The sequence below is a fragment of the Callospermophilus lateralis genome, chromosome 8 (assembly GCF_048772815.1).
Source record: "Callospermophilus lateralis isolate mCalLat2 chromosome 8, mCalLat2.hap1, whole genome shotgun sequence".
In the NCBI taxonomy this organism is placed as follows: Eukaryota; Metazoa; Chordata; class Mammalia; order Rodentia; family Sciuridae; genus Callospermophilus; species Callospermophilus lateralis.
Genome location: NC_135312.1, coordinates 59,790,673 through 59,810,530, shown reverse-complemented (window position 1 = coordinate 59,810,530; position 19,858 = coordinate 59,790,673). Strand labels below are relative to the sequence as shown.

The 19,858-nt window shown below is 36.6% G+C and overlaps 1 protein-coding gene across 1 annotated transcript in view; it reads right to left on the bottom strand.

Annotated features, from left to right (window-relative positions):
* Positions 1-19,858, bottom strand: part of Fras1 (Fraser extracellular matrix complex subunit 1) — a 424,900-nt gene that overhangs the window by 121,942 nt on the left and 283,100 nt on the right. Inside the window, exons 30-32 of the mRNA XM_076864881.2 lie at positions 16,004-16,157; positions 8,841-9,019; positions 4,740-4,856 (exon numbers count right to left, since the gene is read on the bottom strand). Coding sequence (XP_076720996.2) covers positions 4,740-4,856; positions 8,841-9,019; positions 16,004-16,157 — 450 coding nt within the window. The remainder of the gene's footprint in view (positions 1-4,739; positions 4,857-8,840; positions 9,020-16,003; positions 16,158-19,858) is intronic.

Here is a 19,858-nt window from a genome sequence, read left to right as displayed (position 1 = left end):
AGGAGGGTGTGGTGCTCTTCTTTTAACCATAAAAAGATTGAAGGTTGCAGTTGCTTTGTAATTGTCCCCAAGGCATACTTGTCGCAGGGAGAGGCAGCGTCTGCAGGTTAAGACAATCCCCCCAAAAGTAAAGAGTCATATTTCAGATCCTTGCTCAGGTCTGGAATGTAATGAGCAAGGAAAATTAGAATTGCAAACAGCAGCTGGTCTCTCACCCTAAAATAAAACAAGTAAGGACAACAAATTTAAAAATATATGCCCTATATAAGGTGTTTACAGCCCATTCATGTGTGCAGACACATGTGGGCATGAATACAAGGAAAAAAATAAAGGCTTGGCACACTGTTCAGTTCTGTTTGCAAAATTGCAGTCTCAAAACCATTGTAATAACCTAAAATTCTCAGAGTACCATGGGATACTTTTGAAAATCTAGATATCCCTAAAACAATAAAGTGGTAAGAAGAGAGAATTATCAGGGATATAGGTCTATGGAAAAGGGAAATAAGTTCCAGCCAAGACAACAGATATTCTATTTTAGAATTTATGGATTTTTCTCTACTAATGGAAATAGACATTGGGTAGAAAGAGTGAGGACTTGATTCTGTGAAGAAAGCAATATTGAGGTTGAGACATATAAAAATATGATCAATTTTAATACTGGCTATTTAAAATGTTCAATATTTATCAATTAAACATAGTAAGAAATGAGAGATTAAATTTCACGGAAATCGTTATGGAAGACATTTTTTATGACATATCTGTCAACTAAAGAAAATTGCAGAATAATGGTTTTCATAATACCCATATATCTCTGACTATATCCAGAATCCAAATCTTTCTCTCTACCTTCACTGCCACCACCCTCCTCAGAGCCAGCTTCTCTCCTGGATCATATGGCCTCCTGACTGTCCTTTCACCTCCCCAACAGTCTATTTCAGCACATCAGCCAGTGTGATCCCTTTACAAAGGACACTGGATCTGTGTCCAACATCCTGCAGGGGCTTTGCAATCAGAACAAAAGTCAATTTCTTACAGTGGTCTGGTGAGGCCCTGTAATCTGTGTCCCCTCCACATCTGTGAATTCACATCAATTATTTTCACTTTCACTCACTATGCTTCAGAACACCCTCAATAAGGAGACCCCAAACTGAAGTTGTCATGCCTACCCATATCTCCAATCTTAATAAATGGCACTTTGGTGATAATGTTTGATGGAGATGAGTTGGGGTTGATTCGTGAGGATTCCATAAGAGTAGCAGAAACAAGGGTCTTCCAGTATATAATTTGCTACTGTGCCTCTAAACCTTTCTTTATCTCTCTCTTAATTTTTTCTACCATTGTAACAATTTTTTTGGGGGGGGTACTGGGGATTGAACCCAAGGGCGTTTAACCACTGAGCCACATCCCCGTATTTTTTTCATATTTTATTTAGAGACAGGGTCTCACCAAGTTGCTAAGTGCCTTGCTAAATTGCTGAGACTGGCTTTGAACTCACAATCCTCCAGCCTTAGCCTCCCAAGCCACTGGGATTACAGGCATGCACCACAGCGCCCAGCTCCACTGTAACCATTTTTAAGTGTTCAGTACAGCAGTGCTAACTATGTGCATATTGTATAATAGATCACTAGAAATTATTCTTCTTGTAACACTAAAAATATAGCCACTGAGAAACTTTCCTTTTCTCCCTATCCCACTCCCCTCTCACCCCTGGCAACCACCATTCTACTTTCTTTCTCTAAGAGACTGACTACTTCTATAGACCTCATTTGAGTATAACCAGATGTTATTTGTGTTTTTGGAACTGGTTTATTGCATTGGCCTAATGTCAAGTTTCATTCATGTTGTAGCATATAACAGGATTTCCTCCTTTTTAAGGTTGAATAATATTCCGGGTATGAGCATATGTGTATAATAAAGATATACACACATATGTATCACCTTTATATGTCATGTATAGACAACATTTATATATCATATTTTCTTTGTCCATTTATCTAGCTTCCACCTCTTGGATATTGTGAATAATGCTACCATGAACATGGGATTAGATTTCCCTAACCTTGAACTCATATTGCCACTGTATGGGATTCAAACCACTAACCTCTCTGGTTCTAGGTGAATGCAATAGTCTACTTGTTGTCTGTATATCCCCCATCCAGAATGTTCTCTACTCTGTAGCCAGAATGAGCTTCCAGAACTAATCATTAAAAATCTGGTCATGGCACTTTTCTGCTATAAATCCTTCAACACCAACAGTCTTTGGGGACAAAATGGAAATTTCATCATAAGGTTCTCCATGATCTGACTGTTATTTCATGCTGCTTTTACACTTAGGGATTTATGTGCCAGCCCACTGAACCACCTATCATTCCTCAAATATGTTATGTTCTCCTGTGTCTCCAGTTTTTTTCATCCGCTGCTCCTATTGCCTGGGTGAATTTCCCATTTTTTTCTCTCCATCTGAGGTTATTTACAGGTGGAGATTTGAGCAGCAAACAGCATCCCCTGGGGACCTGTAAAGAAATGCAGATTCTTCACTCTATGTCAGACCTGCTGAGTTAGAAATCCTAGGGTGGGTTCTTTTTTAGGGGAGGGGGATACGGGGGACTGAACTCAGTGGTACTCCATCACTGAGCCACATCCCCAGTCCTTGTTTTGTATTTTATTAAGAGACTGGGTCTCACTGAGTTGCTTAGGACATTGCTTTTGCTGAAGCTGGCTTTGAACTCGTGATCCTCCTGCTTCCGCCTCCCACACTGCTGACATTACAGGCATAAGTTTGAGATCTCGAGAACCCTGATCTTGAGATCTCATTTCCACTTAGCCAGCTCAGTCCTCTCCTAGAGGAAGCTTCTGTGATGCTCTCCCGTGCTCTCATGCACTAGGTGCCCTCCCATTGGCTTTCATATCATTGCATTTATCACTGTAGTATCACTGCTTATTTAGTTGTCTCCTTATTGACTCAAAGTTCCCGAAAAATAGAGGCTCCGTTTTAAGGTCATCGAATCTCTATGTCTTCCACATCTCTTGGCATAAACCAGGAGATCAAACGTGTTTATGAATGAATGCCTGGATGAATCCATGTGGAGGTAGACTCCTATCTTTATGTGTGTGTGTGTGTGTGGGTGTGTGCGCACGCACACGTGTGTGTGCACATGCATGCTTATACTATGTATCTACCACATAAATTCATAATGTAGTTAGAAAATATGTGCAGTACCTATGTGTTTAGATGAGTCTAAACTACTGAACTGAGAATGTGTTTTTTGTTACAGATTACAAGCATGTCCTACAGCAATAGCCCTAATTAATATCAAATAAATATACACTCTGTATATTGTAAGTAACAAAATAGCAAGCTAATCAAATTTTATGGTAAACTAACTTTTGACATATCCTCTGTTTCAGATGGACGGACCTAATTTGCAAACATGAAACCTGAGACCCTAAAGGTTAAATCAACTTGACAAGTCTCTTCAGAGGTGCTCAGCAGCAGAGCGGAACGGCACCATCTTCATGGCTCCTGGCCTGTTTTTCCTGTCTATGCTCAAAATAACACTGCATTAGCATTTGGCAAGAAATGTGTATGCACAGTTTTCTTTACAGTTTGAAGAAAATTCTGATCCAAGTTCCTCCAGTCAGAATGATGAATTATAGACTTGATAGTGCTGCTGAATTATGATTTCTTTAAATTACGGTTTATGGTGGAAATGCCGATACCAGCTACTCATTAAAAACTTTCTATTTTCCCCTTTATGTCTCTGTCATGCCCTAGACCCATAATTTCTGAAACTATCACTACTCTCTTTGTTGTGGCTCAAGGCTGATACACTACTTTGGAGTGTAATTATGTGGGCGCTAACTAAAACATGGATTCATAGTCGTTGATTTACAAGGGTTTGCATGCTTGTGGCTGTCTGGAAGAGTGGTTCTGGCATCCCACTTACCCTAGACACAGGGTTACAGTGGAGTTGCTAATCGTCTGAACTGAGCTTCAAGGGACAATGTAGCTTCCTTCAGATCTTTCTATGCACCACGTTCCTCTCACACAGCACACGGGCCGTCTGTGATCTGGTGCAGTCACCTCCACATTTCCACTATTCTTTTCTGCCTTCCTCATTTCTTCAGCCTCATGGGACTATTCACAATTTTTCCACAGTCATATCCTTTCTCACTGTGTCTTTCATGTCCTCTTGATATCTGTGATAGTGCCCTTTGACATCACCTCTCCATTCTGCAACCTGTCCCTAAGTTTTCTCTTGGGTAACGAATTGCTACTTATCTCTCTGGATGCAGCACTGACACCACCTTCTCTAGGATGTTTTACAATACAAGGATAACTTTTCATAGAGCTTTTGAAAAATAACAGTTTCTCCAGCTAGGTGGTGCTATAACTGGCTGAATAATTATACTCAAATGTGTTAATGACATGGAGATAAGCCTGAAATTTCTTCTAAGCACGCCAGGAGAGACTCTAACTGGGATGCTAGAGAAAGGACATTGGCAATGGATGGGAGGTCAAGATGCACTCCACATAATCTTCCTTTCATCCTGGGAATTTTAAGTTTCTTTTTCAAGTCAGTGAGAAATGTGTTTCCAGGGCTGCTATTGTTGGCTCTGGGTTCTGCGTTCTGGGCCAAGAATCTACCACATTTAAAACCAGGACACTGTATCAAATCCCAGCAGCATACCACATGCCTCTTCCAAGTGTACACCATGAGTTCTCCCACCCGACTCACAGTCATATGGAGAGATGTTCCCAGAGAAAGCTTAGGTGCCTCAGGCGTGTGCGGTAAGATTGCAATGTTGAACACTCGGCTCTCCAGGTGGGCCTGGGCATCTGTGGCCCTGGACACCTGAAAAGCAAAGTCATCCTGGTGAGCCTTTCATCTTCTGCTGGTCAGAGTATGCTTGTATGGGTTTCACTTCTCCCCCTTTAAACCATCTGTCTTTGCACCCTATACATTCCTGCATTACACTTTTCATTCTGTTCTTTATATTTTATTGTTAATCATTTACTGATTATAAAAAAGACACATAACAATTTTAGGCAATTCTGGAAATTGCAAGAAAGTATGAATAAGAAATAAAAACTCATCTAGAATTTTACTACCTAGTAAGAGTGATTATTAATACATTGAGGTATTTCAGGTTTTTTTTTTTTTTTTTTTTTTTTTACTGTGCAGAAAAATCTCAATTTGTATGCAATTTTATTTTCTAATTTTTTACTTAATATAATACTGTGATATTTTGCTATATCCTTAAACATTCTTGAAAACATGATCTGGATGGCTATGTAATGCATTATTATGATTATGTGACATGTGATTTTTATTCCATTCCTTTCATCTTTATTCATCATAGATTCCTATATCTAGACTAGCAATGTCAAATCTCAGCCTCATTTTTGCAGAACAAAATTGTTAACATTTACAGTTAGAGTAGTAGTCACAGAATCAACTTTTCCTTGTTTCAAAACCACTGAAGAATGATGCTTTTCTTAGGCTGCTTCTTGCCCCCTTAAACTCTCCCTTGTCTCCACTGTTTATTCCATCTTCGTTTATCACAAGAACTGCTAAGCCCTGTGTGGCCACGTGTAGTTATATTAATTCCATATGACAGGAGTCAGTGTTGTGCAAATTCCGAGCCAGAAGGCAACACAGCAGCTACAGCTCACAGAAGAAAACTCTTAGTCTTTATCTGGATTACATCACATGCCTGGGATCAAGTTTCAGAATATCTATGTGTCTTCAAGGAGAACCTTATATAGTTGTTATAAAATAATACTAATATATATATATAATTCACTGATCATCTAGTGTGAGCTTAGCATTGTGTTAGTTGCTTTTTAAAGGTTGTCTTCTGGGTTGAGGTTGTAGCTCAGTGGTAGCATGCTTGCCTCACATGCACAAGGCCCTGGGTTCAATCCCCAGCACTGCACAAAAATAAAAAATAAATAAATGCAATGTGTCAAATTTGCAAAGCCAATTAACCAATATTTAATCAGGTCAGTTGGTTTTATATCAGTTCCACTGACCAAGATGACTTACTTTGGAAGCTTTCGGAAATGAAGAAAAGGGAAAACATGTTCTATCTCTTGAAGAAAAAGGAACAACATGTGCAGGTAGTGAAATGTGGGCATATTATTGGCAAGTAAGTCAGTCTGGCTTCCCAGTGAAGTCACTGATAGTGAAATACACTAATATTTTTTTTTCAAAAACCAAATCCTCCGTGGAGGTGTCAATGTGATCCAAATACACCAAAACTAGGGCTATTTCCCACACCAAAAAATGACTAATTGTGCATGCTTTCCTCTCCCTTAGACCGTCTCTATTTTAAAATGCCACTTGTATTACATAAATCCCGTCTTTCATGCAAAGTAACAGATGGGATGCATTGATGGCTCATGACAGCACATCAACATTAAAATGGAATTAAATCTATGCAACTCATTATATTGCATTTCCTGCCTTAAAGAAAGAAAAACAAGGGAAGAAAAAAAGAATCATCAGAACAGCATCTTTTTTAGTCTAAAATCCTTTAGGGACACTAAGATGATAAATGGGAAAAATTGCTAACCATTTATTTTAGCACATAGCTATAGTGTCTGTGTATTTCAAATCAAAATATGAGGTAAGCCTATAAAACATTGAGACTTTAAAAACAAACCAAAACTTGTATGTCTAAGAGAACACAATCTCAGAGTTGTTTCATACTTGTAATAAAGGTAGTGTCAGTGTTTAAAATGCACTTTTTGGACTGCCTTCAGAGGAAGTTCACAAATCATTAAAAAAGCTGAGAGCATTACTTCATAATTACTATCCACTTTAATAAAAAAAAAATAATTACCACTCTTTTTCTTGCCAGACCTGATTCTGATTGACTTTTGGCTATTTTTTTTTTCCTATATTTTCAAATCTACTTCCAAAAATGTATATTGTAATTATTGAGTACATTATCCAACACACTTTGAAAGTAATTTGAAATGGGAATTCTAAACAAATTTTGCACAAGAAGTATGAAGGGAAGAACTTTCTAAGTGATAATGTTCAGATGGATGTTTTAAATTCTCGTTGAGTTTTTTAAAAAAATTGAATAATTTTTACTCTCATTCTAAAATTTTATTTCGTTTTGCTTTATTTTTAATTTTTATTTCATATTTTTCTTTATTTTGTTTTTGTACTTAGCAACCAACTTGTGAGAGCAATCAGATATCATTTTGAGCAGGTGCTTAGAGTCCCCTTCCAGGGAAACCTGCCACATTGATAATATTCTCTCTCCTGACCCTCAAGGAGGTAAAGGCAGGTCCCCAGATTCTAGTTTGCTGAGGTGACTTCTTTTGATTGAGGTCTTTGCCTCCATTCTGGCTCATTCTCTGATGACTGCAGTAGTCCCCAGGTGCTAACAATGAAAAGTTAACTAGGACAAAGGACCCACAGCATTTGCTTGCTCAATGGACATTTAATGTGTTCAGTAGAATCTCATTTTAAGGGTTTCCAGGTTTATCTCAACCTACTCTTTGGAAAAGCACATATTTTACACAATATAAATTAGTCAGGCAATGAAGATGTACACACCAGGTGTCAGAAGCAGAACAGAGGTAATTTTAACAAGGTGAGCGATTGTGGTTGGTTTATTCCCAACTGGATCCTAACAAAAGAAAACCTCAGACTCCAGGTGACACTGCTTTGGCTGATTATCATTAACATATGTATTTTCTCTGACACTGCCACATTCTTATCTGTATCCTGCTTAAACATTCTTGTTTTTATTCTTTTTTCCTTTGTATTTGCTTAATTTTTTTCATTTCCAAACCGTGCTAGCAGAATTTTGTCTGATTTTTATTGCTTTTTTTTTAAACATCAGGTTTTGTACTATTATAATTTCTAGCATTTCATAATTAATCGACCCCTCTACTTGTCTCTATCAATTCCTTCTTTTTACTTTCCTTAGGTTTCTATTGTGGTTCTCTAGCTTCTTGAGTTAAATATTTAGTCCATTTGTTTTTGTGCTTTACTGCTCAATAATAAGAGCTGCCATCAATTTTCTTTTGAGTATAATTTTGCCTACATCATTTAAGTTTTGATAACTGATTTCTTCCTCATCAATATTTCTTAATAGTTTACTGCTTTGATTTCCTTTAAGACCTAGTAATTATTTAGGAGATTATTTAAAATATTCCAAGGGGTTTAAATTTTTTTTTATTATCTTTTCATTATTAATTTCTAATATATTCATAGTAGAATATAGCCAGTATAATTATCCATTCATTAACTTACTCCAGGTCTCCTTACAATCAAGTATTTTATCAATTTTTTTAAGGGCAGTAACAAATCCTTACATAGTGCTTACTATTTGATAGGCAGTTTTCAAAATGCTTTGTATGTATTAACTCAGTTTTCTCAGTAATTCTATTTCACAAATGAGGAACCTGAGGCGCAAGGATGTTGTTCAAGTAATTGTAAAATGGCAAGTAAAGTGGCAAAACTCACACTCAAACCTACTGAGTTTGGCTTTAAGTCCAGGATTTTAATAAGATGTTGAATGCTTCAAGAACATTTTAAAAAATAAGATTTTTCCCCATAAAGGATTTTTCTATTTTGAAGGATTTTTTTTTTTCCTGAACACTTGGGCCATTATTTAACATAAATCTTTTTTTTGGAGTGGATGATTGCTTGTGAAGGCACCTATATATCTAAATAGACAGTTTAAAAAATCCCTTAATGCTATGAGTTGCATTTTTTCTTCTTCACAACATGATTTTCAGGCCATTGTAGAAAATTGGTCAAGTTTATAAATGAGGGTGAAGGCTTTCTGCAGAGTTCAGAAACAGAGGATACCTGGAAGTGGAAGGAGTCACTCTGGGTTGGGGCTCCCGAGTGCCTGTACCACACAATGCCTTCATTGATGTCCTGTTGGGTGAAGGTGCTGGTGGGGGTTGCTGTCCTCCCATCAGGCAGGTGCTGCCCTTGGTCTGCAGGACTGTCCGCAGGCATATTCACCAGAAGGACCACTTCCCCTAGGATACCAGAGGACACACAATGAGGAGATCTGGGGAGAGTAAGTTAAGAGTTCTTATCCTCCTTCCCCATCCTTCTCTTTTATTTTTTTTTTTAACTAAAAATAAATGATTGTTTTTATTTAAGATGAAGGAAAGGATGTTAATACAGAACTCAACAGATATTACTAAATTCATCTTTAGATATAGAATTCCCAGCCTTTCAGCTAAAAGAACCAAGGAAAATTTACATATAAAGTTGTTTAAAGGAGGCCCAAATAGTAGTTAGTGTAGGCTGTAAACACTCAAACATCAGGCATGGGATGGATTCATTTCTATATACAATTTTCTGTGCAACAATTTTCTAACCAAGAAGTTGGTATAAAAACACCATAGAAAATTAGAAAACATTCAGTGAAAGATGCTCTTGGGAGAATTCTGTTCAATGAAAATAAATAGCTAATACTAGAAAAAATATGGCAGGCACCAGACTCTATGTGATGGTTCAAACCCAGCTCCACCACTTCCAACTGCATGAGGTTACTTATGCTCTGTAAGTCACTGTTCTTCATCGGTAAAATAAGGATAACACAGGTTAAGCATTTGTAATGTGAAAATCTGTAAAATAATAATCCAAATCTGAAATGCTCCAAGATCCAAAACTTTTAGAGCATCTCCATGATGGTACAGTGGAAAATTCCACTTTGGATCTCATGTGATGGATCATGGTCAAAATGCAGTCACATTTTAAAAATACTGTATAAAATTACTTTTGAGATATGTCCATAAGGTGTATATGAAACATAGATGAATTTCCATGTTTAGACATGGATCCCATGCCAAAGACATGTCATTATAGATATGCAAATATTCCAAAATTTGAAAAAAAAAAATCTGAATTCGGAAATACTTGTGGCCTCGGCCTGTTGGATAAGGGATGCTCAACTTTCAGTAAACACTTCACAAATGCTCATCCTTACTGTAATTTCTATTTAATACTTCTAAATGATGTTATTATCATCTCCATGAATCTCCATGAATTAATTCATCAGATGAAGTTCTTTCGGTTCAGAGAAGTTCAGTGGACATCACACATTTGATAAGGTAATGAGTGAGGATTTATATCTGAAGTTCATATTCTTGGTCATGAACCTCTGTTATCAATCAAAAGTATTTTGTTTATATGTATTAGTATTAATCTTGATAAATAACTGATCACGTTTTCTCCTCCTTCATTCTTTAAACTTTATTTGGACTGAAGCAAGAAAATATAACTCTAAACACCACCAAATCTGTTTTTACTGCTTATTATTCACCTGAAGCTACTGTTGTCTTAAAGTGAGATCACAAATACAGAGGTGTTATAGAAACAATTAAAATTTCACAAGAAGAATATACCTTCAAATGAAGGTGAAACCGAAATAGAAGAACTGCTGAAAATAAGTGATATTCACACGAAAAGGCATCTAACAATAAATCTGAAAGAAGCCATCCTTTCATCTTTGATAGTGAAAGGCATGGAAGAGTGTGAGGTGGAGAAGAAAAATAACGTCTTTGTGTTTATTTGTCTATTTTTAAAACATTCAGTAGGAGAACACCGAGTTCTTAAAACAGACATATTGGGCAATTGACAGCACATTTTTTTTCTCCAAAAATTGGTAGCACATTTTAATTACCCTAGAGAAATTTATTTTCTTAGTCAAAGAAAACACTCATTCTAATATTTAGATGCTCTAAATTCAAGTTTAAAATGAGCATAATGTCCTGGATGGTAATGAAATACTGAAATATAAGAAGAAGATCACTACTCTTCTTTACAGAATCAGGTGTGGAATCAACTCACTCTAGTTTTCTTTCTTATATTATTTTTCATTTGTACCTAAGTCAAAAATTCCATTACCACTCTCCCAACTCAAATTTTGTTCATAAGGTGCTGTTAATATGAATTCCCAGGATGTGGACTTTTTATGAGTGCAAATACAGCCAGAAAATATTCTGAAAGGAAATCACCACAATGCAAATGTGACGAGTAGAAGGGACAGAAAACACTCAATTGCTGATTTCTTAGCTACTTGACCTTCTAATAGAAAAGTAATGCAGAATTTTCCTAATGAGGCCTAATAAATTCTTTTTCATATAAAAGTTTCTACCATGCTATACAGATAGACAGGAATCACAGGATATTGGCCAATTTCATTAGATTCAACGCAATAAGTAGAACCCAATGGGTCTGTTTACTAAACGAGGCCCTTAGAAACTAGGGGGATTCAAACATAAGCAAGATGCAGTTCCTATCCCTAAAGATCAGCCCCCAACCAAGTGGAACCACTGGGAGATTCTCAGTAGGTGAATGGCATGAACTGATTTAGAACACATAATGTGTGTGATCAGAATATAGAAAGTCTATAAAGCTTGGTAGTCCTCTTAGAGAGGCTGGGGTTTATTCTATAAAAAGCACTCAAGTAATAGTAATGTAATAATATCATGGAATAATATGTGTGAAAAAATTAAAATACTAGAAGATTAATATAATGATGAATACATAAAATTTAGTCAGTGTCTTTTATCTGTTCACCTATAATCAGTTTATTGTCCATTGGCTTATTTAAGTCCATTTAAAATATTTGTAAGAGTTCTAATTGATAGAATGTTAGTAATCCTTTAAGACCCCTGTGTGTTTTTCCCTGAATCCACAGCCCTCTGTGATCCCTAGAGGTAACCATCATCCTGAAATTTTGGTTTGTTATTTATTTGCTTTTCATTTTTTATTTTAAATGGGTATGAATATATCTTTATACAATCCATCATTCAGTTTTGCATGTTTTTATGCTTTACATAGTGGAAGCATACTGTATGCATTCTTCTGTGACTTTGCTCTGAATAATCTTTATGAGCTGCAAGAAGTTTTAGTTGGTTCACTTTTCCCATATTGTATACTATATAACTGTTTTTAAGATTGTTTTTTTCTATTATGTGTCTTTATGTTGTTTCAAATTTCTTGTAGCAACAAATAATGCTTCTAGAAACAAACAGAAAAATAACAACAGTAACTAACATTTATATGGACAGTTTGAGTGATTATGAGGCTGCTTTCAGCAAAACCCAAAGCAGAGATGGGGCTTGAATTAAGGCAACAGAGGTAAGCCTGGAAAGAAATATGCAGATACAAAAGTCACTGGAGAAACAGAAGCAATTCAACTTGACAAAGGTGGCTGTGGAGAAAGAAGAAGGAGTCTAAGAGAACCACCTATTAGGTTGGGTGACTGGTTACCACTGATGGCATGAGCTGATTTAGAACACATAATGTGTGTGATCAGAATATAGAAAGTCTATAAAGCTTGGTAGTCCTGGTAGAGAGGCTGGAATTCATTCTATAAAAATCACTCAAGTAATAGTAGTGTAATAATATTATGGAATAATATGTGTGAAAATATAATAACAGGAGGATGGCAGGTTGGAGGGAGGACAAAGAGTTCAGTACTGGATGTGTTTAATACAGAAACCTTGGTGACAAACTCATGAGTGGACAAGGAGAAATACTGGTATTGTGTGAGAGTCACCACACAGTGGTAAGAGGCACCCTTTTCCCCTACCTCTTTCCACATTTTTTTATTAGTGCATTATAGTTGATCATATTATATAATAATATGATTTGTTATATATTCATACATGCATATAATATAATGATATAATTTGTCCAATATCACTCCCCAGAGAAACAACCTTTTCTGTAGTACCTCACCTCTGCCTCTATGATTATATCTTACAAGGATATGACACAGGTTTAAAATACTGAAAATCATCTCCATTTGGGATTCCCTGTATATCAAATTTTATATTTTAACTAAGAATTTTGAAGAGAAAATTTAATAGCTATTACGGATTAGAATCTCATTTGGAACTCCATGAATTATGTTGGGATTGAGATAATTTCTATTAATAATTTTCTTATACTATGATGAATAATTTAGAGTTGGCAGTATGATTAAGTCAGATTCTCCCTCAAATGATGTTCAAGGTACTTTGTTAAAACTATCCCATTAAATTTATTTTCAAATCTATGAAGTAGCAAGTAGTACAAGTATTAATCAACTCATCTAAATCTTTATTTTAAAATAGTGGTGAATCTGGGAGCAGTTGAATTCAGGCCCTTTATGCACATACTATAGAAAAAAAAATTTACATTTATTTGCATTCCAAGGTCAACTCTTCACAAAATGCCTGGAGTCCAACCTGAACCTTCTGAAGTGATAAGGGAGTTCATAGTAGCCAGGGGCCAAGGAGGTAAAGGCTACACAGATGCACCTCACTGAACAGATGGAGGAAGGTAGACAGGTGTCTAGTTCCCACCACTCTTTTCACTCTTAAATAGTTCCCAAGGGTAATGTGATTTGATTACTATTAGTAGTGAGATCTGGACACAAAGAAAGATTATGTTCACAGGAAGAAGTTAATTAAGAGAGTTACAGTAAGAAAGGGATCACAATAAAGTCTACATGGCATTTATTAAGCAGAAATGGCAAACTTTTTCTGCTTAAAGCAATTTAATTCAGCATTGTTCTGTTTAATATTTGATGAAACATTGGGCTGTTTCTGTGAAAGTTGGGGGCTTAGCTCTTGGCTTTTAATAATCAAGATAAAGGTAGAGAATTTAATACAAGAGTCTTAGATTTTTAGAGATGAAAAGGACTTAAATGTTATCTAGCTTAAAATTAGTAGTTGGAAGTATGATGAGAACAGGATATTTATTAATTCCAAATGGGAAAACAGTAACAACATTGGAGAAATTTGGCAGATATCACTTTAGCCAAGTTAACCAGCAATAAGACAGGACCATTATGCACCTTCTGAAAGTACACTGAAAAAGGGGGAAAAGCATAATCTTAATCTAATAAAGAAAAACCACCTGACAGACCCAAACTGAGCAGCACTCTATAAATATCTAACAAGTACTCTGCAAAAGTATTAAGGTCATTAAAGAAAAGAAGCAGAGAACTGTCACACATTGGAGGAGGCCAAGGAGACATGACAATTAAATGCAAGCTGGAGTTCTGGATTGGTTGAGAAAAATAGTATTAGTGAGAAGACTGGCAAAATTTGAATAAGATCTATAGATAGTTAATGTAAATTTGTTGGTTTCAATAACTGCTCTATGGTCATGTGTGATATTAACATTAGGAGAAGATGGGTAAAGTATTCAAGAACTGTGAATTATTTTTCCAACTTTTCAATTAAGTCTAAAATTATTTAAATAGGAAGTAAAAAAATGATCTGACCTAATTTCTCAAAGAAACCTATGGCCCAAGGGAGTACAGTTACCTTCTTCACAATCATAAAGTTCTATTATATCTCAACTAGACTGTTTTATAATTATAATATCAATTCTTGATAAGATTATGCTTTCTAATGTCTGTGGACACTGGAATTATTTTCAAATTGTCTAGAGTTAATTTTTTTCCTCACTACAGAAAATGCATAATTTTTAAAATGTGATAACCCAGAGGGGGAAAAAATTATTCTTTCTCTGCTTTTTAATGTGCCAAGTGGATTTTTAGTTTTTATGAATATAATTTTCATTTTTAGATGATCAATTTAGGTACTTAAAAAAAAAATCTGCCTAAGCTGGGTGTAGTGGCACACGCCTGTAGTCCTAGCATGTGGGAAGATGACTCATAAGGATACCTGGAGCCCAGGAGTTCAAGGCCAGCCTAAACAACACCAGACCCCACCTCAAACAAAACAAATCCACTATCTGTTCCTTTATTTATACTGCATTTTGAAATTTTCTTTCAGTTGTGACTCCTTCTTTTAGGTCTTTAAACCATTTTAAATATACCTATTTCATAGTTTTTAATGATTGTTCCTTTCTTTGAAATTCTTGGGGTTTTAATCACCTTGTTTGTTTTGGTTTTGTGTCCTCCTGTGTCTTTTGGTTTTGGGTTCTGCACTAATCCTCAGTAGATTGATCTGAGAGTCCTAGTGGAGAGTAGGCCTTGTTACAGTGGTTTATACTTCCTGCAAGGAACTCAAGAAGTGTCATTGGCCTTAGATTAATTTTCATATAAAGTCTTCATTTTTGGTGTTGTGCACAAGGCATATATTTTAATTTAATCCTGGATCTGTAGGAGAAATAGGCTCGAAATTCTAAATTCTCAGCAGACATTTTGCTCTATTCTGAGAAAGGCAGGTCTCTGTGCTGATGAGCCTCTTCTTTCCTATTCTGTCTCTCTAAGTGAAGGACCATCCTTCCAGAGCCCTGGTTTTAGGCGGGGTCTTAATTTCAGCTCCCTGTTTGTGCATGAATTTTAACTCCTAAGTTCCCAGGTTCCTGAGACAGAGTGCCCCTCTCAGGGAAGCTGTACCCTGAGCTCTCGCACACTGACTCCAGTGCCTTCCTCGCTGCTGGCACCTGGAGTTTCTCTTTATTCTTGGGTGCTCGGCTATGAATGCTTTACAATCTTAGTTGCTCAGCTATGAACACCTTACCATTCTTGCTACATTTTATCCAACGTTTTTAGGCAATGACAATGGGCAATTTCTCTGGTTATTGTATTTTTCTATCTTGCTGGAAGAAGTAACAGTAGTGAATGCTGAAGAATGTTTCTGTGAAATATACTTTTTAAAATTCACATCAAGAAGTCTAGTGATGGTCTGAGAACGAAATAAGGTAGACTTTGAGAGCCTGACCTTTGAAATTTAACTGACATCCATTAATTAGTCATTGACTATTAACAGGCTGGTTCATCTCAGATTTCTAGTGTGCAAAATTAAGTTATTAGAAATTTAAATTAAGCTTTAGCTGTTATATATAATGTATTTAAAAAATTTACTCACTACCTAGCAAATGTGTGCAGTGTGGTAGGTGTGGAAATTGCTCTGCTTTTAAGAGAGGTGTATAAAATTAGAGAGTTCACTGGAACTGCAACCTTGCTCATGGCATTGTACAAAAGCAAGTCCTAGACTGCTGAATACAGAGATGAAACCATGCAAAGAAAAAAAATTTACCAAACTGGGGGTGGTCTTGTGTAATCTTGTAGACAATATCTTCAGCACTGGCACCTGGAGCTTCAGCCTGTAAAATTCTGTTGGTAATCTGCAGCATCCCCCCTTCTGGAACCCATACCATCGAATTAGCTACAAGCCGAAGTGCTCCATCATTCTAGAATAAGGGAAAAGGGCAGAATTGGAACCAAGCATAATAAGAACACATTAATACTGAAAAGCACTAGTTATCAGGTCGTTTTGTTGCAAAAGATCATCTGATAAGAAAGAGAGATTTATAGTTTAGAGTCATAGTATGAACCATGGGTATACATTATGTGTGATATAGGCATGTATACATTTATAAGTGTCTATATTCTGCTTTTCAATTTTTCATGAGCCAATAATTTACATCATTCTCCATTTCTTTATTTCTCTCTATTTCTTTCCTTCTTTTTTTCATCTATCTGCCCTTCTGTTCTCACCATCCACTATATTCAAAAGAGTTATTTATTGAGTACTTATTTATGCCAGCTCCTTTGCTACAGAACTGAAATATGCAACAATGTTTGAAAGCAAGATCTCAACTTCAGAAGGAGCGACACACAATTATCAAATAATTAGGACGCTTCACAGTGATGCTCTTTAAGAAGCTTCAGCAGGGAGCCATGAGGCCATAGAAGAAGGAACTCTCCGGATGAATTTCCTAAAGAAGAATCATTCATTTCTGAATAACAAAAAGAATGGGCTTTCTAAGTAGTGAAGTAGTGAAACAGATTTTAGGCAGAGGGCCCAGTTTAAGCAAAGGCAAAAATGCGAGACAACATACTGTGTTTGATCAATGTCCAACTGTTTGGCTCCAGTAGAGCTGAGGAAGTCAGAGGAAGGGTGGATAAAAAGTGAGAGTGTCTTCTGGAAGGCTACTAAAAAGTAGAAGCTATTCTAAAAGTCTCAATTCATCTTATCAGCACTGGAAAGAAAACAGGTGTCTTCAGGGAAGGAAATGGAATGATCACACTGATGGAATGATCAGCCTGTCTTTAGAAAGATAGCCTCCAAGGGCAAGAGATGGAGGTGACTAGCATTGGGATGAATCTGGAGCTGGAGAAATCATTTAACAAGTTCTTGCAATGGCTCAGGGGAGAGGAGATCAAGGCCTGTAAGAGGGTAATTGCAATGGGAACGAATAGTTCGAAACAGATTCGAGAAACACACACAGAGTGAAATGGACAAGCCTGATGGTTGATTGAAAGTGAGCGACCAAAAGTGGAGAGTAGCTGGCTGGAAGAAATCACCTATTGAGCACTCTCAAGAAAGCCACCACTTTAATTGCTAAACTAATGTCATTAAAAAGTGCTGCCATTCCTGATTTACAAGGTGTACACCCTCTTCCCAAACCTCATAATTGACATTTTCCACAGAATGCGATTAGTGGCTGCCAAGGTCCAGTTTTCCATTTGTTTTTGTACTTCAAAAATCAGTGAATCTGATATTGTAAAACAGGACATTTCAGAAAGAATGGTTTTCTAAATTATTGTTGTTGTTTCTGGATATGCCAATAAACAACACAGCAAACAGCACACTCAGCAGAACACTCAGAAGAGAAAGCAACAGCTATTCTTTTGCAATTATTAGGCACTTGAGCATTTCACCTCTAAGAAGTCAGTCATGCCCATTTTCACCACATGTATCAAGAAACTGAGTCAAATGGTGCCCAAGAGAACAGTCATGAAGGCACTTTCTATGCTGATTTGTGCTCAGGGGCAAAATCCCAGAGAATTTTCTCTTTCGCAATGGATCTAGCATGCTATTTACGGAAACATCAAAAGTATGTCAGTAATTTTGCATATAGTCTACCAGAATTCTGGGAGAAAAGGCTCTAACTCCAAGAGAATTTAAAATGCCCTGACACACTGGGACACAGGTTTCATAACTGCAAGGAATATTTCTAATAGAAGCAGCCTAGTCAATATTAATTTTGGTAATAGAGATCAATTATATGTCAATAATATTACATTACTGGACTAAATAGGCAATGCAGTTTTTTTGTTTGTTTGTTTATTTTATTCTAAGCAGGTAAGTACTGGAACCAGAGCACACATTTCCCAGATGGCTCTTTACTACATCTCTGTCTTGACTGTACTTTATCAATACAAGTCTTTATTATTCCTGTGTAACTATTTAGGAAATAGTACAACTTGTAACTCAGAGCTTAGATAACAGTAGCACCTAGAAACTTAAGATACATAGAATCTTGGCCCTTACCCCAGATCTTCTGAATCAGACCTTCTGAATAGGAATCCACATTTGAAAAAGTATCCAAGAGATGTGCAGTCATGCTCAAGTACCAAGAACTATTTTCAGATTAGAGACTATAATCTTTAGAGTGGCTCACAGTAGATCTTTGAGAATATTTAAGCTTAAAATGAATAGTATATATGCCTCCGATTCTGAATTATTGCTTTTGGTACTTAAAAAGAAATGGAAATGACACTAAGGATAAGAAGTACAATTCTTGGATGTCAACAAGATGTTAGAATAGGAGGTTTTATCCCCCACGCCCAAGAAACCCTATAAAATGTTTTGTAGTGCCGAGGATCAAACCCATGGCCTTGTGTATGCTAAGTAAGCACTTTACCACTAAGCTACACACCTAGCCCTAGAAACCTAATTTTAACTACCATCCACAGATAACTATCTTCATCAAAGCCCATGAGTCCAGCTAAAAGGTTTCAGCACCTTGGTGGAACACTGAAAAGGATAAGAAAAAATCTTTCATTTAATCCATATCACCCTCTTCAAGATGGTACAGTTCAGTTCCAAGAGAAAAGGGCAAAAAGCTTATTTAAAGAAATAATGAGCCAGGTGCAGTGGCACACACCTGTAATCCCAGTGGCTTGGGAGGCTGAGGCAGGAGGATTTAGAGTTCAAAGTCAACCTCAGCAAAAGCGAGGTGCTAAGTAACTCAGTGAGACCCTGTCTCTAAATAAAATACAAAATAGAGCTAGGGATGTGGCTCAGTGGTCGAGTGCCCCTGAGTTCAATCCCCAGTACCCTCCACCCCTCAGAAGAAGAGAGAGAAACCCCCCCAAAATCTGGAATTCTGTATACCACAAACACACCCTTCAGAAGCAAAGGATTAGACAGAGGGGAGTGAAGGGAGGGGAGGGGGCATGAAGGATAGTAGAATGAATCGGACATTGTTACCCTACGTATTACCCTATGACTACATGACCAGTATGATTCTACATCATGTACAACCAGGATGAGAAGTTGAATTCCATTTATAATTAATGTGTCAAAATGCATTCTACTGTCATGTGTAACTATTTAGAACAAATAAAAAAAATTTAAAAAGTTGTTAAGTGATGTCAGGTACAAAAATTCACAAACTCTATGATTCCACTTAAACATCCAGAGTGGGTAAAAACATAGCAACAAAAAGCAGATTGTTGTTTAGCAAGGGTTTGTGGGTGGAGGCGTGAGGGGGCAAGGGAACTAGGAATAACTACTCTAACAGGTGTAAGGTTTCATTTTGGAGGGAAGGGTGTGTTTTGGAATTAGCTCTAGGTAGTGGTTGTACAACCTTATAAATGCATTAAATGTTACTGAATTATTCACCTTAAAATAGTTCATTGCATTTCATGTGAACTTCATCTCAATAAATTAACAAAACAAAACAGAAGCAATGACAGAAAAATTTCCAAATCTGGGGAGGGAAATGAACATACAGATTAACGAAGCCCAAAGAACTGTAAATAGATTGAACATAAACTCTTCATCAAAGCACATTCTCAAGAGAAAAATCACCTATCACATGCAAGGAACCCTGGAAGACTAGCAGTGGATCACTCAGCAGAAATCTTGTAGGCCAGGTGA